This window comes from Panthera tigris, chromosome C2 (assembly GCF_018350195.1).
Source record: "Panthera tigris isolate Pti1 chromosome C2, P.tigris_Pti1_mat1.1, whole genome shotgun sequence".
In the NCBI taxonomy this organism is placed as follows: Eukaryota; Metazoa; Chordata; class Mammalia; order Carnivora; family Felidae; genus Panthera; species Panthera tigris.
Window position 1 is genome coordinate 25,322,375 of NC_056668.1, and position 12,707 is coordinate 25,335,081.

Genomic DNA, 12,707 nt, shown 5'->3' on the forward strand with positions numbered 1-12,707 from the left:
TTGGGCATTCCACCGTCTGCAAAAAGAAATCATCTTGCAACAAAATTTTAGACAAATGTAGGTCTTTTAAAAAACATTTAAGAGAGGAGAAAAGTGGAAAGAGAATAGATTATGAAAAGGAATATGGAACAAATCTCTTCCAACACAATATTAGTTACTGGTTTTTGTTAGATTTGTATAATGAGATAAATATAACACCTAGGATTTTGAAAAATATTACAAGTAATCCTATTCAAGATAAAAGCCTAAAGAGCACAATCTGTTACTTTCAACACAAAACAGATACCAAGTTTTGGTGACGGGGTTATTCATAGTTGCCCATTCACTAGATTTCAGTTACTGTGATTATGATATTTAAGAAATAAATCATTTAGAGAGAATTCCCAATCATTGCTAGAATGGAATCTTCCATGACCATCACTGTATGGTGAATATGCTGGGAATGTGATTTTTCATCCCTCCTGGACACAGGACAGATGCTGTTGGGGAGTAGAAAATGGAGTGAATGAATCGTCATCAGCATAGTCTCCCAGAGAGATTTTTACACCAAAAGACTAAAAAGCAATTATAGAAACAGGGAATTGGCAGTGGAAGATAATCAAGCTGATAATGGAAAGAGAGCTCGAGCACACTTATCTGTTTATATGGTGCCCTGCTTTGGTGATCATTTTAGAAAGGAGTATGAAAGGGATATCACAAATTTTCAGCATTTATGTACTTCATTTATGTTGTGTGATATTTTAAGGGCACCTTCCAATGCATTCAACTGAAATATAAAACAATTGTATAACACATTTTTGTATCTCTTTTCCTTACCCTATTTTTAACATTTCCCTGTAAATTAAACTAGAGCATATGAAATATAGATTTATTAAGATGTGTCTCCCATAAACGTCCCCTTATTGCTCTTTTCTCATACTCAGAGTCTTAATTCGGAATTCAATAGTGCTTATCAGGCAACTGTGGAAGCGGCAGCTGATTACATTTAGGGGTTTAGAGCCCTCCCCAGATTGTGTGGCATGTGCCTTAGAGATCAATTCAGTTCCATTTAAAGCCAAGCATATGTTGACTAAACGAGGCAGGGCTACTGGAGACTTCATAAAAAGAAGATGGGAAAATTCAATTCTTAGCAATATTTCTTTTTCCCTCTCTCTCTATGGGCATAAAATGATCAGACGTAAGATTTCAGAGGCCACAGAGAGTTACACTTTGGGACTAAAGACTTCTTAATGAAGCTGAACTGTTATATGTGGCAAAGAATCAGAATCCAGTTCATGTATGTAAGGAAAATTTTGAAAGAGTTTATTCACAACTTTCTTCAGAATTTATAATTTCTACTTAGGTCAGCAACAATACATCATTTTGTCCCATTCAGTATTTTTTCATTCAATGCATCCATTTTACAGAAAGAAGTTAGTTTTTTGGATTCACAGGGTATAACCCTAACAGCTTCAGGCTACAGCACAAAAATAAATTACAATTTCAGATCTCTATGCATGTATTCACTCATATTTTCATTCAGAAATTTATATTTCCATTTGACAAACATGTGCTTTTCCAATTGAATGTAGCCTGACTACCCTAGTAAAAGAGTAAAATTATCAATAAACTTATCTGTGAAATAAATTATTGCTATTGAGAACTCAATTTTTACATAATGATTTTAATAAGCTATGAAAACAAAATAATGAGATAATTTTAAAATAACTCATGCTGACTACCCTTCTATATTAAGGTATTTAATAAGGGATATGTAATTAGGCTATCAACTTTTTAAATAAATATAATATGTATCAAAGCACAGATTTAAAATAGAATATACAAATACAAACACATATATACATAGTTTTAAGCCTTCCTGCTTTGTAAAGGAAAATCAATAGTAGAGAGATAAAATATAAAGTCAGTTAAAACATTAACGCTTGCTTGTAGAATATATAATTGTCTTCGCCCATTTATCATCTCACTAATCTGGTTAAAAAATACGTGTTTGTGAAACAAATTGATAATTACATTTACAAGAACATCCTTAATAGTATTATGGTTGATATATGTAACGTACTTCTCTCATGGGGTAAAGATTTACAGAAACAACTAGACCAGCCATGTCTTCCTTAAAATATTTCTTATTAATGGAACTTAGATTTGGGTTGCAAAGTATAGAATTCTTCAAAGTTCAAAATAAATTACAAACAGCTCCAATTGTTGTTTTAAGATACCCAGAGAAAGAGAGTAGGTATGATTTCTTGTTGTTGATATGGTTATCTGAAAGTTAGTGAAAGGGATGCTTTCTAAGTGTTACTCTTTTTGCTGTTAATATTATTCCTTTAGCATTCAATATATTCATATTGGTATACTAAATTTCTTTTTTTTTTAAACTGAATCTCATAACATACCTAAGACATAATATTGTTTATTCCCATTGGACAGTCAAAGAAACTAAGGTTCAGAAAGATTAACTTATTTGCTCAAGGTTAAAAATAAACATAAAGAAAATAGCTACACTGCGGATCAAACCAAGGTCATAAGATTCCAGAGCTTATGTTTTAGCCACCATTCAAAAACAAACAAGTATATTTTATCTTGGTAATTCATGGAATCAATTCCTATTTTACATTTCAATAGAGTTACCATTAGAAGATCAACTGCCCAATTTAAAAATGTATTTTTTAAATTGTACTTTTAAAGATTGCTTTATATTGTGTCAACTCTATTACTGGGGTTCATACTGATCTTTGAGGCATATCACTCATTTGACATAAATTAATTCACTTTATCAGATGTGCCAGGCACTGGATCAAGCCCTGGGCATGTAAAGATGAACAAACAAAGCATATAGATATTGTAGCTAGTAAATTGTATATTCAATTTAAAGAATGGATTTAACAAGAGTGTAAACAGAAAACGTTTTCTTTTTCTCCACCTACTTTATTTCAAATCTCTCTTTTGGCCCCTGGATATTTCAGACAGATCTCTTCACTTTTCCGGTTATTTTAGGTTTTAATTTTCTTAACTGGTTAATTAAGATTCACTTCTGGATATTAAGATGTACTGTCAAATACAGCATCCAAACTTTAATATCATCTAGTTCAAAGTTTCTTTTACCTCCCAACTCTGTAAACCAATAACCTAACCTAATAAATTAAGGTAGAGGAGGTAGAAATATTGCCTTTGACTCATTTTTCACTTTCTTTCCCTTCCATTTTCCTATAGCTGTAGTGTCAGAGGAAAGGCAAGCAAGAAAAATCCACCATCACTGTATTTTTCTTTTGGCCTACAGTGGCTCCTGGCCAAATGCTAGCCAGCTCTTTTGTAGAACAGAACTGTGAGTTCTTCAGAGCATTCCTCTCCCACCCCCCTTCCCCAGGCCTACTGCACTGTAGGTAGGGGTGGTACTCTTCCTAGCTAATCTCTAGCCCTGCTGAGTTCCTAACCCACCTCAGATTCCATCACTCCACTTCTTTGTGTTGAGCCTGCTTGTCCTGTAAGGCAGCTGTCCCTCCATTACATTGTCCAGTGTCCACTGATTAAAAAAAAAAAAAAAACTGACACACTTTTCTGGCATGGAGAAAATGTAGGTTCTTTCCACTGCCACTCTCTCTCCTGGCCCCTAATTACCATCAAGAGATGCTCCAGCCTAACTTTCTGACTTTGAATTCATTACATAGGAAGAGAACACAGGTCTTTAATTATACAGTTATATGTCCACAAACCTTAAGAAACTAAAGTCACAGTCTTCTGTGAAGTCATTCACTATACTTCAGTTTAGTCTGATTGTTTTCAAAAAGTGGATCATGAAATCAATTTATTTGGTTTCAATAAACATTTCTTATTATGGAATGGAATAAAATGGAATAGAATAAAATTTAGAATAGAATAGAACAAAATAATTGTGTTCAGTTACACACACACGAGCACACAGAAACACACATCTGTTGGGAAAAAAAATCTGAAAGTCCCTGCGTTAATCCCATGGAAGCACTGGCCCTTGTGATTCTTTAGGCTGAAAAAATTTCAGGCTGAAAGTGATAGGATGGCCTTCTCCCTTTAAGTCAACTCAATATGAATGGTTGCCTTGGAGCATTCCTCAGCTGGTGCGTTAGATGGCACCATATTCCCTTCTCCCACTCTTCTTCAAGGACATTACACAGTCTTCTTTTAGAAAAAAAACTTTAATCTTCTTTTATATAAAAATAGAGCTGGAAATAGGTGATGGGTGTTAATAGTTGCTAGACCAATTTTGATCTATTTTTTAGTTAAGTGTAGTATGGATATATTTAGTACTTCTATTTAGAGTGTAACAATATTTATCAGTACTCTCAGATTTGGGGCTACAACCCAGATTCTAAAACAACAGGAATGATTCCTTTCAAGTACTATTACATGTGGTCATCATAAATTGAAAAAGTCTCTACAGAGATTAGTACAATTCAGTTTTGAACCTACTTTGACATGAATTGTGGCTCCTTGAAAATAATATAATCATTTATAATTAATATTCATAATAGCTTTCAAAATACAGGTTTCCCTCTTCCTTGATTTTATCAAGTGCTTTTGCTTCCCCATTATGCTTATCCATGCACAATGAAAGGGAAGAAACATTAAGCCTCTCCATACCCAGCCACTATATATCTCCCTTCTCAGGGAAGTCAAATCCCACGTGGCCTCAACAGAGTCCTAGTACTGCCATGTAGCTATCCCTCCTAAGCCATAATTACAAAACATTGAGGGAGCAAACCCCTCTCTCCCTGTGACATGAGGAGTCACCCAGGGCAAAACCCTGTAAGATCAAACAAACAGGTCCAGGAAACAGCAGCACCACTTTCTTCAAACAATATTTCCAGTTGGCCTATTTTTGCATGACCCAAATCCTGGAAACCACCAACTGCCTGCAGATCTATTCAGTTTCTTCCCTGTCCAGTTTCTTCATTTTCCTTCTATTTCTTCACATGCCAATTATATTCTCCCAATTCCAATCCTGATTTACTTGTTTGGGGCCCCATCTTTAAGTTCCTTTCAAACGACTGTTATTGCAGAGTTTCCATGTCTTTGTGACTACTTTTCCCCACCTGACTCATGATTTAATTGAACTCAGTTTCCAGCCTCATCCAACTTTGGTCCCACCAAAAGGCAACTTTCACATTTTTAAAAAAAAAAAATTTTTTAACGTTTATTTATTTTTGAGACAGAGAGAGACAGAGCATGAACGGGGGAGGGGCAGAGAGAGAGGGAGACACAGAATCGGAAGCAGGCTCCAGGCTCTGAGCCATCAGCCCAGAGCCCTACGCAGGGCTCGAATTCATGGACCGTGAGATCGTGACCTGAGCTGAAGTCGGATGCTTAACCTACTGAGCCACTCAGGCGCCCCACACATTTTTAAATCATGTAGGTTTGGATGTATCATTTGGAGGGCGAAATCAACAGATCTTCTATGCTTGTGTAACATTCCAAAGGTTGAGGCTTGAATATTTATATGAGGTGGAGGAGTTTATTGAAGAGAAACTAACAGAGTTTATGAGGGAGGGGTATATCCTAGACCTCTCAGCCATCCCTTGGAACTGCTCTGTGCTCTGCTGTAAAGAAGATGCCTAGGGGTGCCTGGGTGGCTCAGTTGGTTAAGTGTCTGACTTCAGCTCAGGTCATGATCTCACAGTTTGTGAGTTCGAGCCCTGTATCAGGCTCTGTGCTGACAGCTCAGAGCCTGGAGCCTGCTTCAGATTCCGTGCCTCCCTCTCTCTCACTGCTCCTCCCCTGCTCACATTCAGTCTCTCTCTCTCTCTCTCTCTCTCTCTCTCTCTCTCTCTCTCTCTCTCAAAAATAAAGAAGTATTAAGAAAAATTAAAACAAAAATAAAGAAGATGTCTAAGGTTTTATCCACCTTTTCCTCAAGCCACATCTCTGGCTTTGACACTACTCTTGTGGAGGCGTTCTGAGCAACTAAGTGTATATAGTCTCACTTGATATTAGATCGAGGTCAACAATGCACTGTAGAAAAAGGTTGATGTGTAAAGAGGCAGAAACGGGATGGATATTACAGGATCATCTATTTGTCACCTTTTTATCCTATATGTTAATATTCTTTCCCCATAGAGCCCTGCAAGGAAGACCATTTTCAGTGTAAGAATGGAGAATGTATTCCACTGGTGAATCTCTGTGACGGTCATCTACACTGTAAGGATGGCTCAGATGAAGCACATTGCGGTATGTTTTGATTTTAAGAAAACACTCATCACTTTAGCCTCTACACTTGGATCCTCCAAATGTAAAAGAAAGATCAGAAATGTATTTATCAGGACGCGTTTTGTTCCTTTTGTGTATCATCATTCCCCTTGTGACTTCCGCACCTTGGATGCCACTCTGGTTAGGAGAAAAATTAACAAGCAGACCCCTGTTTATTGTTAGTTTATTTATTTAAATTTGACTACATTTAGTAACTTTAAGTCTAGGACAACCCGTATTCAGGTAGAAAGCATAAAGTAGTACTGGGAGACAATGGCCACACCAGGCCCTCTAGCACCGCCCATATTGACTATGATACCCCTTTGCCTGCATATGGAGGCACCCTCATGTTTACTTATAACTGACTATGTTACACTTGCTCCTTTGCATTCTTGGTTCTTCAGTATCTACTTCTCCTCCTGCTTAGTTGAGTCTTTAGTCTCATCTGCTTCCGAACCTCTATAATGAGTTGTGGCTACTTTCACCATATCTTGCTTTTATTTCTAAGCAGATACTTAGTGCTGCTTATTACATGCCATGCACTATATCTGATTGCTGCAAAACAATCTTAACAGGAGAAGAATTAGCTCTTTTTAGCCATGAGAAAACTGGGGTTTGGAGAAGTTAAGTGGTTGTCAAAGATCACATACATAGTAGGGGCTAGAGTTGCATTTTCAACCTAAGTCTGTCTAATTCTAACAATGCTCTTGCTTTTCTCAGAATAGGGGGAAAATTGTAAACAATAACATGAAATTTACCCATTGTGGGTAAAACTATTGTTTCTGAACTTTTACCTGTTTGATAAACTAGCTTAGCTTGGCCCAGTCCCTACCTAGCCACTAATAGCCTCTATACTGTATCCAAAATGCTTGTAAGATGGTGGGGAAGAGATGAAAACCAAATAGCATAAGAACAAGTCCAAAGAAAATAGCCTCTAGAGAAAGAAGTAGGAAAAAAAAGTGCCTATGAACTTGAATTTTCCTTGTTTTAGAGACCAAGCTTGTGAGACATATTCCTCACAATAAATATTATTTTCCATTTATTTTCTATTTTGATATGCACTAAACTTCCATATCTCTCTGCCTTTTTCATTTTTGTAGTTATATGAAAAGAGCAATGTAAAGTCTATCAAATTTATATTTTTCAACTTAAGCTTTCTAACATCCTCTTTTTTAAATGTTTATTCATTTTTGAGAGAGAGAGAGTGAGTGCACGTGAGTGGGGGAGGGACAGAGCAGGAGTAGGGGGACAGAAGATTTGAAGCAAGCCCTGCACTGACAGCAGAGAGCCCTACACACGGATCCAGCTTAGAACTGTGAGATCGTTACCTGAGCTGAAATCGGACACTCAATGGACTGAGCCACCCAGGCACCCTCTAACACACTCTTTAAAAAATTACAATCTCTAAACTCTAAACATTAAGAACATTGCCCATGTAGTTTACAACCCATCATTTACTTTTAACAACTTAGGTCAAAATGACCCTGTGTGTGATCTAATTTCTTTAGTGCGTCTTTTCAATGGCACCAGGAACAACAATGGTTTGGTGCAGTTCAGAATCCTGAGCACATGGCATGAAGCTTGTGCTGACAATTGGACCACACAGATTTCAAATGATGTCTGTCAGTTGCTGGGATTAGGGTAAGTAATTCTACTCAGCTCTGTTTTAAGCAAGTCTCGAACTTTCTTATTGGTATGAAACTGGGTTTATTAAGACATTTAAAATTTATGGAAGTTATGAATTTAGAAAATACATGTTAGCAAAAAGAGGAAAATAAAAATCTTGATTAATGCTATTCTCAAAAATAACCACTTAAAATCCTTTTTATAAATATGATATAAATATAAGTATATAGAAATACTGTATTATAAAATCATACAAAATATTAGACTATTCCGTTTTGTAGCATACTTACACATGAGCATTTCTCATGTCATTAAATTTCTATAGACTGTCATTTTTAAGAAAATAAAATATTCTATTTTATGCTATATCATAATATATATAACTAATCACAAAGGTCCCTAGAGAACATGCTTTTGCTATAACTTTCTATAGCAAATAGCTATAACTATTTCTACAATAATTCCTTTGGAAAATCTGTAACAGTATAATTATTGTGAGAAAAGACATGAAAAATTTCAAGACTTTTTCAAGAATTGCAGTGCAAATGATAATTCCATATCAATGACTCAACTAAAATTTATTATACTTTCAGTTTGTCATAACATGTTGCATCAAATATACAATTTCATTTTTTACCTTCCCGTAATCTCAAAAGTAATGAGGTTTAAAATAGAAAGGAACAGTAGCAATAATTTGCTTCTTTTTAGTTGTATAGTCGACTCTAATTCAGCATTGTGATCCATTGGTATTTGTGATTTACCAAATCACAATTTGGGAGATTTAACCATTTTAGATTACACATGGTTATTTGGTCATTGGTAGCACTATATTATTTACCACTTTGTTTTATCACATTAAACTATAAAGTCTAAATGTAGGAAGCATGCCTATTTTATCCATTACTTCATTGCTAACACCCAAACTTATCATTGTCTCCAAACATAGGTACTAAATAAACATTTGAAGTAATAAATTATTCATTATATATAAATATATGTGTGCATATAAATATAGAAATACGTACCTATCTAAATGCCCAAAGTTGCCCAACTATAACTCATTATCATTTTATTCTGTCCTGAACTGGGGAATTTTGTACAAAATTAAAAATAATTTAAGTCCACATCCACACATACCCTCAGCATTTGGCAATTATCCCAGCTCTTCCTAGCTCCTCAAAATCAAAAGTAATTGAGTGCTTTCTTTATAAGGGGACTCCTCCTTAGTTGATTAATAATCATATAGTCTTCATGCAATACACAGGTTTTCAAAATTTATTTCAAAATGTTTATTTTTTTAGCCCAAGACATATTTTCCACAAGAATAACATTAATGAGTGATTAGGTCTTGGTGTAATCTGTAAGAGCTGTTTCATTTCTAATTGACTGGGAGAGTTACATTGTATACTAATGCCAGGCTAGCACCTAACCACCACATAGTGAGATTTTACCATAGGAAAATGTGTGAGGTCCTACTCAGGGTATCAGATACACCCCATAATTTCTTGCAGTTTGAATTGAGAGTTTTCAACTCCCTTTACCTCCTAAAATGCTGTCATTAAGATTGTGAGCTCCCCAGTTTCAAGCGATTCAAGTGATGTCAGCCCCAGATTCAAGTGATGTCAGCCTCATCAGGAAGACAATTCCTACAAGGAGCAAAGGGAGGATGTGATTTGTCACCCATTATGTAAATAATCATCAGTTTGATTTATGTGCATTAATCAGAAGCTTTCTGCACTTTATATATATTATCATTTTTATAATACATCATAGCCTGTATTCTAACAAAAACTCTTTCAAAATGGGAGGCTTTGAGACATAAAGGGTCTTGGAGGAGGGGAGGCTGTAGAGGGAAGAGTGTTTTTTGATGAAGACTCAACAGAACACTGAAACTGACAGTTGTTGATTTATTCCCACTTCAAGTAAAGCACTGGGTAAGTGGCATTGATTCCAGATTCCTGCTTTAATTCCGATTTTAGTTCAAAAGTGAGTTCGTACAGGTGAGGCCCGAAGAAGTTGTTTGCTGTCACTACTGAAGTTGTCAGTAATTCTTAGGAACTGTTTTATAGACTCAGGAATTTAGTAAAGATTAAGCTAAGGAGATTGGTAACTTGACCTTATTTCCACAAGTGACAAATCCAAATGATCTAGATGATGGAGCTCTCAATGCACAGGAGCTTGTGCTCCAATTCACCATCTAGCCAAGCATCATTATATGGTTATAGACACAGGAGTGTGTTTTCATTCTGGTTGTGAATCTTAACTAAAATAGTTTCCGGGGAGATATATGGGTTCAAGATGAATCATTTACAAAGACCAAAGGATCAACATCCTCTTTGACAGAAGTTTTTAAAATTTAACTGAAATATGTTGAGGGATAGCACAATACTGATTCCTGCAATTGCACGAGAGAATGTGTTGGAAAGGGAACATATATCTTATTACTTTTTAACAGTTGTTAATATAAATGTATTATTTTAATTACTCCTGGATCAGAAATTGAAGCGTTAGCAACAATGTTGTGTCTGTTCCATGGATGAGTAACACATGGTTTTTACTTCAGATATGTTGGGGATCGACACGTAAGTAGATAATGACAATATAACGTGATAAATGCAATATGCTATTAGAGAACCACTCAATTTGGGAATGTCAAGGAAGGCTTTCTAGAAAATGGCTTGAGCTGAGTGGATGACAGCCAATTCCACACAACTGTATACTATCTATTTACATGTTTTTCTCCCAGCCAGATTTTACTGTCTAGTTCACTGACCTCATTTCCTATGAATCACAGCCCTTCCAGCAGGAGACAGGGACAAAGAACTAGACTTTTTAGTGTGTATAAAGCAAATAGTACATCCCATTGCCTTAGATACAATATTTTTGATGAAGTTCAGGCACTTGCTTTCTTCAGAAATGAGTCAGGTAATCTCTTCAAAGACTTTAATCTTTGAGCCTGCACTTATTAAACAGTCTCCACAGTGCCCTAGTAATTGAACGGAAGTTATAGCCTTAATGAGAATGTGTCTAGACTGGCGCATGGTACCCGAAAGAAAACTTAGTGACTTTAAAATGATGTGTTTGGTACAGTGGATAGTAATTTAGGAGTCAATTTATTAAAAAAGCACTGTGGTCTCTCAAGATTATTTATGCAGATAGGGTACAAAATGCAATTCCCCAAAGATTCTAGTAAATCATATGAGGTGGATTTCATCAGCCTTCCTTCTTTTAAATGAAGCATTTTCATTCCCTGCCATTTATAGCATGCGTAAGTAAAAAAGTACTTTAAATAACACTTTCAGGTCTCTGATCAAAGTATGAAAGAAAACATTTTACACTGATGAAAGAATAAATGTTAAAGAAACTTAGAGTATTGATTTTTAAAACATTTCCTAGGAAAGCACACTACCTCGTTCCTAACCCAATAAATGAACTATGTGGTTGACTTGCCCCACTAAGCCATTAAAAACTAGAAGTCATCAGGTCTGTGCAGCTTTGCAGAATTTAGGAAAGGCTAATGTCTTAAAATAGAGGTGGTTATACATACCCCTCTTAGCCTGCTTGTGAGGAGTTGCTGGTAATTTTTAAATCCCACAATAGTCCTGTGCAAGATGCCCTCAATTCAAATGTCAGAAACCTCATGTTGAGCTTCTCATTCTCAAATCCAAAATAAGAAATGGAATTATTGCAAGGTCTTCCACTTCAGAGGGGTTTTGAAAATGTTGGGGGTGGGATGGGGAGGGAATATTGTTTTAATAAGCCTTCCAAATAAACGGAGCATAATGATTTAATACCCTGTGTAAGTACCACCACAAATTTGTATCCACAATTTAACACTGGGTCTTAGAAAACTGAAACATAGAAAATATAGAACCAGTGTTTCATATTAGTTTTAAAAATTGGTAGGCAAAAAATATTCCTGTTCTTGCCCATATTTCCAGTCATTGTCCTCAAATTTTCAACTATGTGGAAAAAGCCTTAACATAAAACAACAACAAAGATAAGATATGGGAATCAGTAGAAAAAATGTAACTACTACTTTCTACTTTAAATGATTTCCTTTTTATTTGCTAACTTTATACAGAAATAATTAAATACTATTTTCTGTTATTTTTAATTTGCAAATTCAACACCAAAGGTATTCTTATCTATTTTCCTAGGTGGGATGGTAGGGGGAGGGCAGGTTATGGGAAAGATGGTGGGAAAAAAATTATTTTACTTAGTTTAATTGACCAACCTAAAAAGTTCATCATTTGCCTGATATACAAACTGTAACTCTCATATTCTTCCTATTTTGTTTTTTTTTTAATGTTTATTCTTTTTTTGAGAGAGGGAGAGAGACAGAGCGTGAGTGGGGAATGAGGAGAGAGAGAGGGAGACCCAGAATCCGAAGCAGGCTCCAGGCTCTGAGCTGTCAGCACAGAGCCCAACGTGGGGCTCGAACTCATGAACCATGAGATCATGACCTGGCTGAAGTCGGACGCTCAACCGACTGAGCCACCCAGGTGCCCCTGTTCTTCCTATTTCAAACTAGAAATGAATTAACTAAAAATAGGTAAAGAGAAAATAATTATAACAATGCATAGTAAATTTATAACTTTCCAAGATTCATATTACTAGGTTATGAAAAGCACAGTGGTTAGGAAATTCTGTCTGCTGTGGGCGAGGGACTGAAAGCAAGCATACCAGTGACTTGTAATCCAAGGGCTGGCTCAGCAGCTCTCAAACCTGGCTATACGATAGAATCACCTGGTCTTTTTCCCAGATGTTTGGAATCAGGAGTGTTTAGGTCCATGGCTTTCACATGGGTGTTTTTAAGATCAAACTAGCAGCATCTGCAAAGCCTGGGATGCAAGCACGGA

At 36.0% G+C, this 12,707-nt stretch overlaps 1 protein-coding gene across 1 annotated transcript in view; it reads left to right on the forward strand.

Moving 5' to 3' along the window:
• Window positions 1–12,707, forward strand: part of TMPRSS15 (transmembrane serine protease 15) — a 125,976-nt gene that overhangs the window by 76,725 nt on the left and 36,544 nt on the right. The window contains exons 17-18 of the mRNA XM_042956532.1: window positions 6,091–6,201; window positions 7,728–7,860. Of these exons, the coding sequence (XP_042812466.1) occupies window positions 6,091–6,201; window positions 7,728–7,860 (244 nt within the window). The remainder of the gene's footprint in view (window positions 1–6,090; window positions 6,202–7,727; window positions 7,861–12,707) is intronic.